At 40.1% G+C, this 19,350-nt stretch overlaps 1 protein-coding gene across 1 annotated transcript; it reads left to right on the top strand.

Annotated features, from left to right (window-relative positions):
* Window positions 1-1,912: 1,912 nt before the first annotated feature.
* NEUROD4 (neuronal differentiation 4) lies at window positions 1,913-18,695 on the top strand. Its single transcript, XM_056797979.1, has 2 exons — window positions 1,913-2,408; window positions 14,999-18,695. Exon 2 carries the CDS (start codon window positions 15,008-15,010, stop codon window positions 16,010-16,012), a length of 1,005 nt encoding a protein of 334 aa, XP_056653957.1. The 5' UTR covers window positions 1,913-2,408; window positions 14,999-15,007; the 3' UTR covers window positions 16,013-18,695.
* Window positions 18,696-19,350: the final 655 nt, after the last annotated feature.

Here is a 19,350-nt window from a genome sequence, read left to right as displayed (position 1 = left end):
TACTGTTCCAGGTTTCTTAGTAGATCTTGATCCTCATTTCTCCCAGCAGTGAAATGGATCATTATGTTACCATAGAGAGGGTCTTGACCTATGTATAGTGCTAATAAAATTGGTGGAGAGTTAGAAAAGAAGTTTTGTGGCAAGTAACAAAGTGGAAGGAGAAGCTTGGGTTGGAAGTTATCCAATCTTCATAGAATCTGGTCTTTCATGAGATGGATCCTGAAAATTGATTGAAGAAAGAATTACTGCTATTTATCAGTGTTCACCTTGGGATGGAGCAGACAAAAATGAGCTGTAATATGAACTGTAGTTTTCTTGAACTTTAACTAAGTGCCCTCCCCAAGAAGGAATACTTTTCATGAAGCAGATTTCACCTACTATGACTTAGTAGGTAGATTGAGCCCAAGGTCAGATAGATAGTGTTAATATTGAATCTGAACTCAGATCTTCCTAACTAGGAAACAATCCCCTATGTTATGCTGCTTTCCTGGTAGTGGCTTATCTGCAGTGAATAAATCATATGATATAATTATTTTATCCAACTCTTCTCATTTTATAGATTATGAAACTGAGTAATATGTCGGTAAAATGACTTGTCTAAGATCACATAGCTATTGCTTTAATCCAACTAATACCACCACATCTTCCTAGATTTTGCCATTGTGATCCCTAGATCTCTGTGGTTGTAGATATTTATTGATAAGCCATTTATTGAATCCCACCCCCCCACTACTCTTACCTAAGAACAAGACTTCTGAAGCATATGTAGCCTATATTTGAAGTTCTTCAGAAAACAGAGGCCATAGTTTTCTTTGTCCTAGAAAAATCAACTTTCTTATCAAATACGTCCTTAATTCTAACTTTAATCATTCCTGCTTCCATCCTTCATTTTCTCCCATTAACAGAAGATTATCACTGAATTCTACTTAGTCAAACTTTTTTCAGTCTCTCCAAATCTTATTTTTGCTTCCCTGTAAGAGACCTAGAATCCTCTTATCATTTAATTTCAGGTACCCACTCTGAAACACTAACTTTAATCACTGAATCAAAACTTAAGCAGGAAGGGGAAAAAGCAAATTTAGAGGCTTCAAGTGGAAAAGGGCAAACATATAGTGTGGTGGTGTCATCACTAGACTGGGGAAAAGAGACTTGGAGTTAATTCCTGGTCTCAGCACTTAGCTCCAGGACTGTGAACAAATCAGCCTCTTTGAGCCTTTAAAATGGACAGAATGTTGTTGGGGAAAAGTGGTTTATTTTAAATAAATTTAATCATTTCTTAAAACCTCCATTTCCAAACTTCATTAATTGACATGGCTGGAAAAATAGTTGCACACATTTATTTAGCTCTTTTATATTTCAAAAGCATTTTTATAAACATTAATTCAGTTAAGGTACTGGTTTCAAGTCTGAGTCTTTTTTTCCCAACCCTTCCCTTCTATCTTAGAATCAATACTGTGTATTGGTTCCAGGGCAGAAGAATGGTAAGGGACTTGCCCAGCCAGGACCTCCAATCTCTATGACTGGGTCTCCATCCACTGAGCCACCTGGCTGTCCCCTCTAAGTATGATTCTTGCTCTTTTAGTGATAAAGAAACAGAAGTCTAGGGGTTGTGGTGGTAAACAATTGATCTGAAGTCCCTGACCCCATCTCTTCTCTACCAGGAAAGTTTCCTCAGACATCAGTCAGCTCTCCCCACCTTCCTAAGTCTTCATCGTAGCTTCCTCTCCTATTTCTCTTCTCCATTTTTGCCAATGAACTCTTTGGAAGAAAGCCCTCACTTGATCCTGCTCTCCTTCTCTCTGGAAAGGCCAGCAGCAATCCATCAGGAGGAGCTCACACGGGGGAGGGGGGAGGAGAGGAGGAAAAGGGAGGGGGGGAGGGGAGGGGAGGCTTCTCAGCCAGTGCTCTCTGTAAGAGGAGGAGTCAGTCAGCCAGCAGGCAGGGCCATCACCCCGGGCTGGGAGGAGAGGTGCTGGGGTTGGGGGAGTGAAGGGGGGGGCTAGTAATCAAAACTGCAGCCACTCTGAGCAGCTGACCAGAGAAGAGGAGCTGCCCAGAGTCAGTGGTCCTGAAATTCCAAGCCGAGGAGCTAACCAAGGCAGCAAGGTTCTGAAACCCACTCGCTCCACTAACCTAGACACAGGCCAGATTTCAGGAAAAGGGGCTGTGGACTGGGACCAAGACCTGGGAGGAGAAGCAGACAAGCAAGCGGAACCGAACCAGGGCTGAGGGTGCAGTCAGGGAAGGAGGGGTGGCTCCCTAAGACACAGGAGCAGAGGGTTGATATGGAGAGCTGAAGCCAATTGATTTAACCACGGACAGGATGCTTAGAGGAACTTGGATCCTGTGACTGCTCAAGGGACCAAGTGACCAGCCAGGAGCTGCCAGGCTGCTGTTTGCAGACAGAGGTGAGGTGGGACCTAGGGAAGTTCCAAGGTACCTGTGGGGAAACTGTCTCCCTGTCCCCAGGGACGAGGGGACCCATGCAGATCCAGGAGAGAAGTTGGGGGGCAAGGGGTGTATCCTATGAAGTAGTTAAGTGGCATAGTGGATAGAGTACTGGGCCTGTAGTCAGAAAGAAATGAGTTCAAATCCAGTCAAAGACACTTAATAGTTGGGTGATCCTGGCAAATCACTTAATCTTTTTTTTTTTTTTGCCTCAGTTAATCCATCTGCAAAATGGGAATAATATTAGCATCTATCTCCCAAGGTTGTTGTAAGGATCAAATGAGATAAAATTTATAAAGTGCTTAGTGAGTGCCTAGAACATAGAAGGCAATTAATAAATGCTCTTCCTTCCTTCCTTCCTTCCTTCCTTCCTTCCTTCCTTCCTTCCTTCCTTCCTTCCTTCCTTCCTTCCTTCCTTCCTTCCTTCCTTCCTTCCTTCCTTCCTTCCTTCCTTCCTTCCTTCCTTCCTTCCTTCCTTCCTTCCTTCCTTCCTTCCTTCCTTCCTTCCTTCCTCTCTTGTGTTAATTGGATAAGGCAAAGGAGGGAAGGAGATGGCCAATCAGGAGCTTCATGACCCAGAGAATCCGGTTTTGAGATAAAAGGGACCGTGAATCATTTAATCCAACGCCCTCCTTTTGGAGAGGATAAAAGTAAGCTTTAGGTAAAGATTTTACCAAAGATTGTAGTAGCAGTAAGTAGCAAAGCAGGAATCCTAACTGAAGTCTTTTTGACTTTAAGTTCAATACTTTTTTCTACTATTCTATATTTGCCTCAGCTATCTAGAGTTCCAGTGGAAGAGGGAAATACAGTTTTCCATTTCAAAGCCAGGAGTCCCCATTGTTGTTCAGTGGTTTTAGTCATGTCTGATTCTTCATGGTTCCATTTGGAATTTTCTTATCAAAAATACTGGAATGGTTTGCAGTTTCCTTCAATAGGCCATTTTACAGATAAGGAAATCAAGTAAAACATGGGTAAGTGACTTTCCCAGGGTCACATAACTAATAAATGTCTGAGACAAAATTTGAAATTGGAAAGATGAGTTTTCCTGATTCCAAGCCCAGTGCTCTATCCACTGTGCCATTTAGTACCCTCAAACTAATTCTTCATATTCCTTCAGCATTCTTCCTTCATAGTGCTCTCATAGATATAGTTGTCCAATCTCACAGCATCTACAGGAAGCTGACAGGTCTAGGACTCATTTGTCTGAGATAGTGAGTGGGAAAAGCACTAGTTTAAGAAACAGAATATCTGGAATCAAATCTTGGCTCTTCCTCCTTACAGAGTATAGTCTTAGGCAAACTTCTTCAATTATTTGAGGCTCATTTTCTTCCTTTGTTAAAATGGGAATAATAATACTTTTGCTTTCTACTTTATAAGGCTATTGTGAAGATTGAATAAGACAAAAATAGAAAATGATTTGTGAACCTGAAAATGCTATGTAAGTTTGAGGCATTATTATTTTTGCACATTGGGAAACTAAATCCAGGAGAGGTCTATACATTTTACAAAGTACAACTGGATGATCAATATCAGAGCCAAGCATTCTTTTCCTAGCATCCCTTTTCCAGGACTTTTTGATTATACCTTTCCTGTGGACAGATATTCATATACTTATAAGACTAGGCAAAGATGAGGTTGTGAGGTGGAAGAGAGAGAAGGGATTTAGGGAACAGAAACTCCCAGGTCTGTCAGTGTTTGCAGAAGACTAGGTCTCCTTGGGAGTAGGCTGGAGCAGGTGGGACATAAAAGGGGAAATGAATGACCTTTTCATCACCATTATTATCCCACTCCTATCACCAAACCAAGAAATAATCTCTAGGGGGCAGCTGGGTAGCTCAGTGGATTGAGAGCCAGGCCTAGAGATGGGAGGTCCTAGGTTCAAATCTGGCCTCAGACACTTCCCAGCTGTGTGACCCTGGGCAAGTCACTTGACCCCTATTGCCTAGCCCTTACCACTCTTCTGCCTTGGAGCCAATACACAGTATTGAGTCCAAGATGGAAGGTAAGGGTTTTTAAAAAAAGAAAAGAAAAGAAAAAGAAATAATCTCTAGTATTTCCAGGCTTAATTCCAGTGTGTCATCTCTATTAAAGATCTTTTCAAGGCTAGAAAGACAACTGGGGATGCTGAACAAGGCATTTCTCTTAGAAAAGAAATCCAGAATCATGATGGTATAAAATATGGAGGAGGCCCTCCATTGGAATTGGAATCGGAAGAAAGGTGTATGTGTGTGGGGAGGGGTTTATAAGGTATACAGGTCAGCACAGGATGAGAAGATCAAAATGAGCATCACATGAATCTTAAAACAAGAACACTTTTGAATACCCAATTTGGAGTCAGAAGATCTGGTTTTAAATCTCAGCTCTGCTACTGAGAAAATCATATTTATGCAACCTAAGTCAAAGGTTTATCAACTTTAAATAGATAGGTCAGTTATCTTCATCTTCTTCATCATCCCTGTCATCATCATCATTATTGCCAATGTCTCACTTGCCCTCGATCCACACATTTCTGGACAATGTCATCCAATCAGTAGCTCTCTGGGTTCCTCATATGTTACCTTTTTGTATCACCATAGGAAGTGATTTCGATTCTCATCTAGACCTATAGTTTGACTGCATGACTCTAAAAGTCCCTGAATCTCTGAAATTTGCTTTTTCAGTAGGGAAAGTAAGCTTATTTAATGGTCAGAATCTAAGGGTGAGGGAGTGAACAGATGGGGGAGGGAGTTGATTCAGCTCATAGGGCAGCAGAAGCCAAATGAGATTTCCCTCCCTTTGCCACCCTTCATCCATCCCCATGCCCCCTGCCAGATTAACTTGGATGCTTAGTGACCCATTTACAATTCAGACCTTTGGCCAAAGCAGTGACTGACTGAGGTTTTTTCCTGAGATTCCGACAGTGACTGCAATCTTCCCAAGTTAGTGATAAGTGAAAAAATTAATTCCTATTTTAAATTCCTCTTCTCTTTCTTCCTAGGATTCCTAGATCCAAATTTAGATGGAAAGTATATCTTCCAGTAGAGTAGAAAAACTGTCCTGAGTTTCCCAGCACTAGGTGGTGCCATAGTGCACATGGTACCTGGAGTTGGGAAGATCTGAGTTTAAGTCTGACTTCAGATGCTTTACTAGCAGGGTGACCCTGAGCAAGTCACTCAACCTCTGTTGGCCTCAATTTCTTCTGTCAACTGAGTAATCTGTAAAATGAGGATAATAAATGCGCTTACCTCCCGGGATTGTTGTGAGGAGAATTATAAAGCTTTTAGCACAAAGCCTGGCATGTTCTAAGTGCTATGTAAATGTTAGTTACTATTTAGGAGACCAGACTTTGAATCCTGTTTGATCTTGAATTCTTACCAGGGTGTGTGTGCAAGAATAGATATAGAAATAGATAGATATTCACACACATATACATGTATGTACAGGTATTCATATATTACACGAATACTCAAATTATGTTTGACATATATAATTATTTGGAGACTTACTTGGTTCAAAGGCACAGACCAGGAGCTGTGGGATGGAAATTGCAGAGGGGATTGATATAAGGAAAAGCTTCTCAACAATCAAAATTGCTTAAAACTGGGATGGTCCCACTAGAAGAAAATGGGCTCCCTATCCATGGGGGCCTCTGGGCAGAAAGTGGACTGGCCTCTCCTCTTTTCATTTTGGATGCTGCACAGAAGATTACTTTTCAGGTCCAGGTTGAATGAAGTGATCCCTGAGGTCCTGTTCAACCCTGTGTCTGATTCACTAATAATAATAATAAGTAAAGGTATGCAGTGATTTAAAGTATACAAAGCACTTTATAACAACTCTGTGACACAGGTAAGCTTAAGAAATGAAGTGACTTGTCCATGGTGATACAGCTAATAAGATCAAAGAAAGTATTTGAACCCAGGTGTCTTCTCTGTTCAGAATAATGTTTAGATGAGGTCTCTAACCAGGCTGTCTATAGAGTATTACCTCCAGTTCTGTGTGCCACATTTTAGGAAAGACAGTGCAAAATATTGGAGTATATCCAAAGGAGGGTGACTTAGATGATAAGGGACATGAGATCATGGGGGAATATGGTGTTTATCTTCAAATTTTTAAAGAATTGTTTTATGGAAGGGAGATTAGACTAATTTGGGTTTTGGGGGAGGGTTGTTTCTAGAGGTAGACAGAGAACCAATGGATGTCAAGATATGATACAGATGTATAGCCATAAATTTAGCTATCCAAAGAAATACAGCTATCCAAAGTGGAATGGGCTTCCTTGGAAGATAATAAGTTTTCTGCCATTGAGGAGTCTTCAAGAAAAGTTTATGTGTATAATCATCAAGCATTTTAGGTAGTATTTGTAATTCGGGTATGGATTCAATTGCTAAAGTTGGTTCCAACCATAATTCCATGATATAATTTTTTGACTGTATGTTCGGCCGAAGCCCAGGTCCCTTTGTGTAATGGATAGAACATTAGATACTGTATTAGAAGTATGTGAGGGGGGTAAGGTTGAGATGACACAGGAGAAATATCTGAGGTCATCTCTCATAAGATTACTACCTGTCTGACCTTGGATAAACCAATTAGCCTCCATAGAGGTTTCTTTTCTCCAGCAAAATAAGGACATTGGAATAGTTACCTCTAAGATTCCTTCTGACTCAAAATCCTATGAATCTTTTGATTTAGAATGCATTCTGGGTTGAGAAGAACCACCTCCCTCAATATCCCACTAGACACATACCCAAAGCTATGCAGGCTTCTGCCAGTCAAACTCAGATGCTTGCTTTACCACTTATTGAGATGAAACCCTCTGCTGTCATATGTGGAAAATAATTTATTCTGCTTTGCTTTGGGAATTAAGTGAAAAGTGCTTTGTAACCCTGTGAAACTCTGTCTTTGGAAGTTTACAATGATCAGAATTATCATACAGAGCCTTGCAATTGGTGGGGTCTTTAGATGTTTGTAGATATTAAACTTTTTCTTCACACACTCTACAAAAAGTTGGCAACACCAAAAATTGAGGGGAGGGTTGATGGTATTGACAAAGTGTTGGCTATCAGGTTGGCCACTGGATTGAATGTGAGTGTGGTTGGGTGACAGTGATTCAAGGTTCTCATGGGTGTCTGGCCAATGATCTTCACACTCATCTACTATATGGATGACAAAAATCTTGAGGACACAGCTGAGGATATGATAGCTGTTGGGTGACCGTTTCTCCTCTCTCCTAGTCCTGGCTCTAGCTTGGGCTAGAATGGGATGAAATGTACAGAGGAACAATCATGCTGACCACTCCAATTTCTATAGCATTGCCACCTTTACAAAATGCTTTCTCTGTGTTGTTGATTCTATGAAGTAGATAATTCAAGTCTTTTTGTCTCCAGTTTATAAAGGAACAGGAACTCAAAGAGTTAAATGACTTGCCCATCGTTATATAACAAGCGTCAGAAGTAGGATGCCTCCCCTGGTTTCAGTGCTTAGCACTTAATAGGCACTAGATAAGAGCTAGCTTTTATCATCATCATCATCATCATCATCATCATCATTATTTCAGCATTCTTTCCACTATATATGTCAGCCAGTCAGTAAACATTTAAATGTCTCTTCTGTGTCAAGGACCTTGTAAGATACTGAAGAAGTACCCAGTTAGTTGCAGAAATGAACCCCATGATATGGTCACATATATTTGAATTTGTACTATTTGAAGTTATAAGTATGTAAATGATAATTAGTTCCTTCTCAATGCAAATGTGAATTTGAATAATTTGGCCATTTCATGGAACTCGTTATTCATACTAATAGGTATCATGAAAATCAAAAGGAAGACATTCCTCTGTCCTAGGGCATACCAGTGGTTAGGGGAAGACAACGCTGGTTTATATTTAAGAAGATTAATCTTTCTCCTCCAGCTTTCTCATGTGTTGGATCAAAATCTTCATTAACAAAATTGCCCTGAGCAAATCAGAAAAGAGACAACTTAGAGCTAAACTATTTTTTAAAGTGGGGTGAGGGGAGTGGAAACAGAAGAACTGTGATTCTTATTTCTCCCTCTTTAGACTTCTTCAAGTAGACCAAAACTTCAGCCACAGAGTACAGTAGGAAACCCCAGATCCTTTGGTTAGCACGGAAGGGGAAAGCCCAAGATACCCTCTTGACAAAAAAGGAGAGGCCCATAGCCCCTCCTGGATAAATGAGAGAGCTATTAGCTTAGTGAAGTAGAATAGAGAATTGTATTATTTGTTCACTAACGGTAGTGGAAGAAGATGGCCTTTAGGATGCCCTCAAAGAGTGGACCACCAGCTTTTGATAGAATCAGATCAATATAACCCATATTCAGGATCTTCCCAATTCTTTGGACAAGTGAACCATATACAGGTAATCAGAGACACACTAGTCTAGAGATCAGAGGATGTTTGAGTTGAAAAGAACTGAGTTCATGTAGGATGACTCTACTTTATTAACAATGAAACTCAGGAGAATAAGTCACTTTATAGACTTCCCAGATACTTCAGCTCAGTGTGGTAGTGCAGATCTGTAATCCTGATTAGTAGGAATGCTGAAGCTTGTGCGTCACTTAAGCACTGGAATTCTGAGCTAAAGTAGGGCTGAAGTCAATTGGATGCCCAAAATAATGTTCACATCAAATCAGCTCTCCAGAGAAGAGAGCCATCAGACTGTCTGGGAAAATGGGCACAGGTTGGAAAAATGGAAGAAAATCAGTTTCCAGGCCAATCAGATAGTGAGTGGCTGTTAGACTTCCAGCCCAGGTGCAATAGGGAGACCAAGGCTTAAAATAAACAAATAGAAAACCATCCTAGCTTTGGTGTTGGACAGGAATTTAGAAGCCATCGAGTTCTACCTCCTCATTTTAGAGATGAGGAAATACAAACTAAGAGAGGTCAAAAGCCTGGTCCAGATCAATAGGCAATGACAGAGATAGGATCTGAGCAACGTCCCTCTGACCCTAAAACCACTAGTGGTCTTTCCATTGTAACATGTCTGCCCAGCAAGTTAATGAAACCTTACTGATTCTTTGATCAGGACTTTTGCCATCACACCAGGGGTTTTAAACTTTGGTCTGTGAATGTGAAAAAAAAGTAAAAATCCAACTATTTCAGTAGAATTGGTTTCCTTTTTAATCCTTTGCATTTTATTTTATGCAGTTAAAGACATGATTCTGAGAGGTGCTCCATAGGCATAACCAGAATGACTGCAGAAGGGGTCCAGCACACCAAAAAAAGATTAAGGATCTTTGTCCTCTGCCATGAATACTGCCTTCCCTTAATAAGTACTGCAAACAACAAAGCCAGAGATGGTTCAAAAGTTTGCTGACTTTCTAACTGAGGCGCAATACTTAAGCATGCGCCAAGACACTAAATATTTTCCAGGGGCTCAGGACATTGCCGCTTTCTCTTTGCTACTCCAAAAACTTTAAAAAACTGCCTAGCTGCAGCTTTTTCTCTAAGGCCACTGGGTAAAAAACTATTTTTAATTTGCCAATTCCATAAGCATTTGCTATGCCCCTGCTATGTGTAAGCCAATTTCCCGGGGATACAAAGATTAAAACAAAAAGTGGGCCCTTACTTCAGAAGGTTACAATCTAATAGAGGGAAGAAGATAAATATATACATTAGTGTTAGACAAGACAGAAATGGAAGAAAGCAAGAGAAAATGCTCTAAGGAAAATTGGGAGGACAGTAATACCTTCTAGTGAGCAAAGCCTTCAATCTGAGTGACTTCATCCAGGACTGGTAAGAGGATTTCTAAAGGCAGAGGGGAGGAGGGGTAAGAGAAAGGGGAAGACTGTAATGGATGCATTGGGGCAGAAGAGAGAAGAAGGTGATTGGAGAATTGGGAAATCTCCTATTTGCTTGGTGCATGAACTGTGAAAGAGATTAAAATGAAATCGGATAGGTAGGACACTATATATGTATATGCATATATTGTGCCAGTCAGGAATTAGGAGAACCTGTACTTCTTAGCTGTATGACCCTGGGCAAGTCACTTAACTTCATGTGCCTGCCCCTTGCCTTTCTGTTTTGGAATTATTTCTAAGACAAGGAAAGGGAAAGAAAGAAAGGAAGAAAGAAAGAAAGAAAGAAAGGAAGGAAGAAAGAAAGAAAGAAAGAAAGAAAGAAAGAAAGAAAGAAAGAAAGAAAGAAAGAAAGAAAGAAAGAAAGAAAGAAAGAAAGAAAGAAAGAAAGAAAGAAAGAAAGAAAGAAAGAAAGAAAGAAAGAAAGAAAGAAAGAAAGAAAGAAAGAAAGAAAGAAAGAAAGAAAGAAAGAGAAGGAAGGAAGAGAAGGAAGGAAGAGAAGGAAGGAAGAGAAGTAAGTCAGAATCAGGTTGTGGAAGAAAGGGTGACTGGAATGGCAGGTTAAGGAGTTTATCATTTTATAGAGTCAGCTAGCGGGTCAAGTAGAAACATGTTGGAGTCAGGAAGAACTGAGTTCAAATCTAAGTTCAGCCACTTATCAGTTGTGTGACCCTAGGTCACACTTAACCTCTTTCATCCTCAGTTTCTTTATTTATGAAATGGGAATATAAAAACATTTCTGTACCAGATTTGTTGTAAGGGTCAAATGTAACAAGGTAGCACTTGGTAACAAGAAGTACTTTACAAATCTTTAAGTGTTACACAAATGTTTCTTTTTCTTTTCTTTTCTTTTCTTTTCTTTTCTTTTCTTTTCTTTTCTTTTCTTTCTTTCTTTCTTTCTTTCTTTCTTTCTTTCTTTCTTTCTTTCTTTCTTTCTTTCTTTCTTTTCTTTTCTTTTCTTTCTTTCTTTCTTTCTTTCTTTTCTTTTCTTTTCTTTTCTTTCTTTCTTTCTTTCTTTCTTTCTTTTCTTTTCTTTCTTTCTTTCCTTCTTTCTTTCTTTCTTTCTTTCTTTCTTTCTTTCTTTCTTTCTTTCTTTCTTTCTTTCTTTCTTTCTTTCTTTCCTTCTTTCTTTCCTTCTTTCCTTCTTTCTTTCCTTCTTTCCTTCTTTCTTTCCTTCTTTCCTTCTTTCTTTCTTTCTTTCTTTCCTTCTTTCTTTCTTTCTTTCTTTCCTTCTTTCCTTCTTTCCTTCTTTCCTTCTTTCTTTCTTTCTTTCTTTCTTTCTTTCTTTCTTTCTTTCTTTCTTTCTTTCTTTCTTTCTTTCTTTCTTTCTTTCTTTCTTTCTTTCTTTCTTTCTTTCTTTCTTTCTTTCTTTCTTTCTTTCTTTCTTTCTTTCTTTCTTTCTTTCTTTCTTTCCTTCTTTCTTTCTTTCCCTGTCTCTGTCTCTGTCTCTGTCTCTGTCTCTGTCTCTGTCTCTGTCTCTGTCTCTGTCTCTGTCTCTGTCTCTCTCTCTCTCTCTGTCTCTCTGTCTCTCTGTCTCTCTCTCCTTCCTTCCTTCTTCTTTCTTCTCCCCGTGCCGCACTTTGGGATCGCCTCTGGAGCCATTTGGTGTTGAAGGACCCAGGGTATGAAGTACTAAAATAGCATACTACTTTATAGTGGCCATGTGCTACTAAGGTACTGTTGTCCCCTTGCTTAGACCTTTGTCTAAGTCTGACTGGAGGACCAAAATGTCACCTTTCTCATATCCTCCACCTGCTTTTCTTTACTGTATCCCAAGCAGATGACTTTTTGACTGTGCTTGAAGATAATCTTAGAGAAAAGTGATAGCCTGAGATTATGGAGAGTCTCTATATATTTCATAAATATTCATTTATGAAAATGTATTATTAATATTTACATTATGCTAGACATTGTGCTAAGTGTTGGAAGTACAAATATAGGCAGAAAGAATGACAGTCCCTACCTTCAAGGATCTTATAGTCTAAAGGGGAAAGAAAGGACCACATTCCTGCCTCATGGCTTTTGTTCTGGGGTTACAATAGGCCTGGGCAGGAAGACAGTGAGGAAAGGAAAGCTAACTCAAAGAGGAAGTGTTTTGGTAGGGGTAGAAGAACCAAAGGAAAGGAATGTTCTTATCTGCCATGTTATCTCTCCTCTCTCCTCTTGGCATCTTTGTGAGGCCCTTAGTGAGGAGGATGAGATGGAGAAGGCAAGAGAGGAGGAAGTGATGTAGAGGAGTAAGAAGACAAGGATGATTTACCACAAAGAGGGGGCTGAAAGTGCCCTCTGAAGGCGATGCTTGGGACCACAAACCCAGCTTCCCCTGTGGGCCCTGTCAGGAGCCAACAGCTCTTTTCCTTTCTCCCAGCATCTGTGCCAGAGGCAGTGGGACGTACTTTCCCTCCTTGGCTTCAGAGATGACCTTGCCTTTGTGAGGTCTGTATTACTTTAACAGAAAGTTAATTAGGGTCTTTACCTTCCCCCTGGATATCTGCTGGAGTTAACAGTGCAGCTCAGCAAACTAGTTCCATCATCCATATTAAACATGGGATTTTCTGACTTGGACTGGGCAGCCAGTTGATCAATAGGTTCCAACGTGTGTTTTCAATAAAGCTGCTTACCCAGGACCTCTTATTAAATGAGTAAGTCAAGCTGACATGATTTCCGTGCTGATTAACATGAAACCTAGGCTGTTTTTGCAGCTCAGTGCCATTAATTATTCATAGGAGGTAAATGAGGTTACACAGAGAAAAAGGCTCTGATTACCAGGTACCTGAGGCAAAAATGTGTGCGTGTGTTTATGGGGAGAAGCAAAACACCTGAAGTCCTGGCATGCCCTGGTTTTAGCTTTGATGATGAAGAAGTTTGTGTTTTCTTTCTTTCTTAAGACTCCAGAGGAAATGGGGAGCTGGGAGAAAGAGGAAGTGATTTCCAGGCTGGCATATCCAGTTGGCTTCTCTCAGGACTTCACTCAGCGAGGCTCATCAGAACTCTATTTGGGAGACTGTACTCTTGTGATTCCCCCACTGAAATCCCAAACAAATCAGGCTTCTCTCGGTCAGACAGAAAAATGCACTTCAAACCATCAGTCTCTTTTCTATTAGTTTCCGGACTGCTTTGCAACTTAACTACTTATGCAAGCTAATATAATATAATATAATATAATATAATATAATATAATATAATATAATATAATATAATATAATATAATATAATATAATATAATATAATATAATATAATATAATATAATATAATATAATATAATATAATATAATATAATATAATATAATATAATAATATTGCAAGCTAATAATAATAAGGCAGGTGGCTAAGTGAGGTTGCTTCCTTCCTGTGTATCTTCTGGTGGTCAGTTGAGCAAAGAGAGGTTCCTCTGAGTGAAGAATAATAAACCAAAGCTCTCGTGAAAGAGTTGGTTTTGAAGTGAAGGAAGACCCGAGTTCAAGTGCTGTCTCTGACTCATAACTCTTGGGGTGACCCTGGGCTGTGTAATAGTTAATCTCAAAGTGCTCTAGCCAACTCTGACTCTAAATTGTAGAGGAAGTGCTGACTTGCATTGGGAGAGGGAGTTTCCTCACTTGGGAGTTCCAATACCATTGAAATGCCAAGTCCAATCCATATCTTTAACAAGAATAACAATTGACCTTTGAGTTCATTTTATAGTTAAAGGAGAATTTTATCTTCATTCATTCCCCAATTTAGTCAGCACAATAACCCAGTCTAGTGGAGAAGGGTCAGGGAAGGGAAAGGGAGTCAATATTTATTAAGTGCCTACTATGTCCCTTCATCATCATGCTAAGTGCTTTACCAATATTATGCCATTTGATCCTCACAACAACCCTGTAAAGCAGGAGTTATTTTTATTACTCCATTTTACAGTTGAGGAGACTTAGGCAGACAGAAGATAAGTGACTTGCCCAGGGTCATACAGCTAGTATGTGTCTGACATGCTACAGTGCTGATGTTAGCCACAGCATGATCCAAGGAGGCACAAGGAGGCTAGTGTCACTAGATCTAAAAAATGGTAAGGGGAGAGAAGAGAAAGCCTGAGATATTTACCCTCTGGTCTACCCTCTGCTTCCTTGGATGATGCTGTGGCTAAAATCAGCACTGTAGCATGTCAGTAGGGTCAGAGAAATGTCCTGTCTTTCAGGGAGAGCTGGGATCAAACCTTGCCTGACATTCCTAGCAGTTGTATGAGGTTGAACAAGTCACTTAAATTCTCTTGGCCTCAGTTTCTCCATCTATAAAAGACATAGTACCAGCACCTATTTTATAGGATTGTTGCATCAAATGAGATAATACATATAAAGCACTTTGCAAACTCTCAAATGTTATATTGTTTTGTTATTTTTAAACTTATTTTGAAGATGGGGAAAACTAAGGCTTACAGAAAGTATGTTAAAACACAGAGATAGGACTTTATTACATAAGGAATGTTTCTATGACCAGTCATATTTGCTCAAATTTTATAAAAGATAAGGAAAAAAATTTCTTGGGAGTAAAGGAGCTCAATTATTCAAAAGGATGGCCAAGGGAAATTGCAAAATTCAGTTTTGGAGGTTCTTATATAGTGAGGGTTGGGTTCAATTTTTCCCTGTGGCAGGAGAGGGACAAGATGACCTTTCTAATATAAGGAGTCTGTGCCCTTCCTTTGACAATCTATTTCTCATATAAAAAGTTTAGATAGAATAAAGAAACTAATAAAATATTATTCCTCATTCTTCCTTTTGTTTTAGAGTCTAGAGATGGCCAAAACATATGCAAAATCCAAAGAGATGGTAGAACTGTCCAGCACCCCAACCTGGATGGACAAAGCTCTAAACTCCCAGGATGAGATAAAGGAAGAAGATGAAAGGCAAGATAACTATGGGATGCTGAGTGGCTTGGCTGAAGATCATGACAGCATTGAAGAGGAAGAGGAGGAGGAAGAAGAGGAAGAAAATGGGGAGAAGCCCAAAAGGAGGGGTCCAAAGAAGAAGAAGATGACCAAAGCACGAATGGAAAGATTCAGAGCCCGAAGGGTAAAAGCTAATGCCAGGGAGCGGACTCGGATGCATGGCTTGAATGATGCTTTGGATAACCTGAGGAGAGTGATGCCATGCTACTCCAAAACCCAAAAGCTTTCCAAGATTGAGACACTGAGACTGGCCAGAAACTACATTTGGGCATTGTCTGAGGTTCTGGAGACTGGTCAGACACCTGAAGGGAAGGGTTTTGTGGACATGCTGTGTAAAGGGCTCTCTCAGCCTACAAGTAACCTGGTGGCTGGATGCCTCCAGCTGGGGCCTCAGTCTCTATTCCTGGAGAAGCGTGAAGAGAAGGCTGCTATTCTTGATTCTACCATTCCAAGTCACAGTTTCAGTTATCAGTCTCCAGGGCTCCCCAGCCCACCCTATGGCCACATGGAGACACACCTTCTCCACCTTAAGCCACCCACATTCAAGAGTTTGGTGGAGTCATCCTTTGGCAGTCACCCACCTGACTGTACCACCCCACCCTATGAAGGTCCCCTTACTCCACCCCTGAGCATTAGTGGCAACTTTTCCGTAAAGCAAGATGGCTCTCCAGACCTAGATAAATCATATAGCTTCATGCCTCACTACCCTACTGTAAGTCTGAGTGGGGGACATGGGCATTCAGCTCATTTTCAGACAGCTACTCCCCGATATGAAATTCCCATTGATATATCTTATGATCCTTACCCACATCATGGAGTTGGGGCCCAACTCAATGCCATTTTCAATGATTAATGCTATGACAACTGCCTCAGCACTCCCAACCTCAGAGAAACCCCAAGTATAATGTGTTGATATTTCTCTTTGTTTGAGGAAGCTCAAAGTTGTCATCTTTCAGCAGCTCAGATCATGTAATACATGGTCCTAACTCTTTGGGGCATTTCTATTCTCTAAGACTTTTTACTATCCATTTCTATCAACTCTTGACAGTATGTTGATCAGTGTGCTGATTTAGCCTTTAGCTGATAGTAGAAGGCACTGTGTGCTTTTCTCCTCAGGATTTCATGGGAAATTTCTGCAAAATTACTAAACCCCGGACAAGACAAGCAATAAAATCAGATCAATTGAGATCATAGGTGGAATAACCAAAGGAAGCCATCAATTTAGCATTACAGAAGTTGCTTCTGATTATTAGAATCGGACCTCGGTTTGGACCTAAAATTCACGAATGAATCCTTTCATAGAAGTCTCCAAGGGAATTTTGACAGACAGTAGCCTCATATTCTCTCCCTTCCTGGAGAACCTGGAAGGGCCATAGAAGTAAATGATTCTCTCATGATCTGACTCTGATTAATGAGGAGTAGTCTCTGAACATTTCAGTTCCAGGAGTTGGCAGGCCAGAAAATGGCACTCCTCTGCCAATTGGCTGCAAAAGCAATATTTCTGTCAGCACTTTTCTTTGATCACTGGCATTGAATTAAGAAATATCAAGATTATCCAATCCCTAGACCTCTTGGACAAAGACAACCCGAAGAAATCATCTAAGTACATTCCTCTCCCTTCATAAATATGTAGGGAAACAATTGACATAGGGACCAACAAAGCATCCTGACAGGAGCAAATAGACAGCCACCATCAGCTTTCTTCCTCACTCTTGGATTCCTGCCTGGCAGCTCTCCATAACATATATGTAAACCACTGAGTTCTCCAGGGGAAAAGTGCATTTCATTTGTCTTAAGTAAACCATATTGAAACCATTGACATTAGTCCACTCAACGATCACATTTCCCAAGATAACACAAAACATTTGATTGTTGCCCTGTGTGTTTTCCCCATGGAAAATACTTGCCACTGCTGCCCCACCCAACTCTATTCCATGCCCACTTTCTTTAATTTCTAGAACAGAACAAAGCTGTGTAAGAATTATGCTAATACTGTGTTGATTTACAGCTTGAATAGTAGAATTAGATATGAAATTCAAGACCAGTCAATGGTTCTTCAATTCTGAAACTTTACTTCATACCTCTCTATGAGCAATTGACTCTCTTGTTCTCCAAAATTCCTTTTCTTTATTAGTCCATCTGAAATGGCCTTTCCCTCAAGACCCAAGAAGGGAGGAGAACTTCTTTACTAGCCCAATCCAAGCTGCCAAGGGCCAGATAGACTTTGTTTAAAGAACAAGAATTCCATGGTGCAGAGATGCTGACCTTTTAGAATTATGAAGCACCAACCACCTCCAACCATCCACCATCATGTGAAAGGATGGCCCCTCTGACTAACCAGGTCAATGTGTGTGATTGAGGTCAGACTGACCTCATTCTATATTCTGTATTCCAAAGGCCACATCTAAAAAATACACATATATACACCTGCTGAAATAAGTGTACCTTATCTGTTTCTCTCATTTACTTACCCCCTTGCAGCTTGAATTATGCTTTTTCAGCTTTGTATAAAATGTGGAATGTGTTCTTTATGTGTTCCCTGTATTTGAAAATACCCTTTAGGGTAGCCTTGCATAAAAAGACCAGCCCAACAGAATTCTATCAGCCCAGAGGAGGAAGTAAAGTGAGTGATATATGGTGCCCTGGTTGCCATACATTGTAACTAAAGATCTTAGTGCATCTCAGCACTAGAAGGCCCCCAAAATTGAATCTGGACAATAACATCCCTTCAAATGTTCACTTGAAGACCTTGAGTGATTAAAAATTCATGACCTCTTACAATAATATATGCCATTTGGGATAATATCTATTTGTTGGAAATTTTTCCCTATGTTGATTCAAAATCTGCTTCCTTGTACCCTTCACCTTCTGATCTCTGCAGTCAAGCTTAATCTCCTTTCCACATAAGAGTCCATCATATATTTGAAGACCATTATCACATCTATCATTGTTTTTTTCTCCTTGCCCCTGATGAATATTGCTCTGAAAGGTTGGTTGCATTTGTGTTTAGGTTAATGTATAATATGTAATGTTCTGGATATTTATTAGATGTTATTTATTTAATTTATTACCCCTCTTCTTCTGCCCATTTTTTTTTTTTTGATTTGCAGGTGTGGCATTCAGTGCCAAACAATAGAGTAGCTGGGATCTTAGCTGGAAAATGGCTCATGACCTTAGTAGAGTGATCCTGGGTTGGGGGGGAGGGGTCATCCAGTAATGCCAAATTTCCTGCCCCAAGCTATTTTATACAAAGCAGCAATAAAGTGAAAGGCTATGCAAGCTAATTGTTTTCTTACTTTTTCCTACTAAGAAGAGCCAGAGATATTTTTGAAATCTGTTTTCACATGCTAGTGGGCCAGGACCAGTATCCTAGGTCCAGTGATTCTGCACAGGGATTTTGTAGACAATTTGGATTTGGGGAATGTCATAGAATATAGATGGACCCTGTCACATGGCCCATGAGGAGTCCTTCTGGGTATCAAAAGCCAATGTTTGACCACTTTGATTAAATGAATAAAGGTGTGATTCTTATTAAATTGGTTTGTCAATCTGTGAATCCTCCTTCCTTCCCTCTTGCACTTCTCCCCCCTTTCCTTCCTGAAATCATTGGATGAAAAATAAAGTGTAGAACAGTCAGAGTGGATTCAAATGTTCTGTGGCACGAGTACACAGAAACCCTGGTGGGACCTTCTTGGTGTTGCCAATTGACATAGCAGGGGCTCAGGAACGCATTTCATGATGCTCACATTTTTACCTACATTAATTGACTGGATCTAAAGACTCTGATGGTTTGATATATTTTGCTCAATGAAGCTTACAATTTTCTAGGACTCTAGGCAATGCTCATAAGAGGCAAATAACTACCCAAATGAAGCTAACCTATTTTGTGGAAAATAGTGAAATCATTAAGATTTTGTTTAATCATTGCCTACTCCTTACCTTCCCCAGGTCCAAAGACTCCATTTGTTGAGGTGGGCTTTTTTTTTGTTATTGTTTATTTATTTATTTTTTTGTTCATTCTTCCCCACATAGCCTAGCTCTAGAGGTGGGATCAAGGACAAACCTGTTCATACTAAGATGCTATGGACATAATGCATTATCTTTCTAAAGATTTCCATTTTGGGGGCAGCTGGGTAGCTCAGTGGATTGAGAGCCAGGCCTAGAGATGGGAGGTCCTAGGTTCAAATCTGG

This window comes from Monodelphis domestica, chromosome 5 (genome assembly GCF_027887165.1).
Source record: "Monodelphis domestica isolate mMonDom1 chromosome 5, mMonDom1.pri, whole genome shotgun sequence".
NCBI classification, from domain to species: domain Eukaryota; kingdom Metazoa; phylum Chordata; class Mammalia; order Didelphimorphia; family Didelphidae; genus Monodelphis; species Monodelphis domestica.
This window is presented reverse-complemented; position numbering and strand designations above follow the sequence as displayed.

Coding starts and splice junctions, on each gene's coding strand:
- NEUROD4 (XM_056797979.1), top strand. CDS start 15,008: ATGGCCAAAACATATGCAAAATCCAAAGAGATGGTAGAACTGTCCAGC.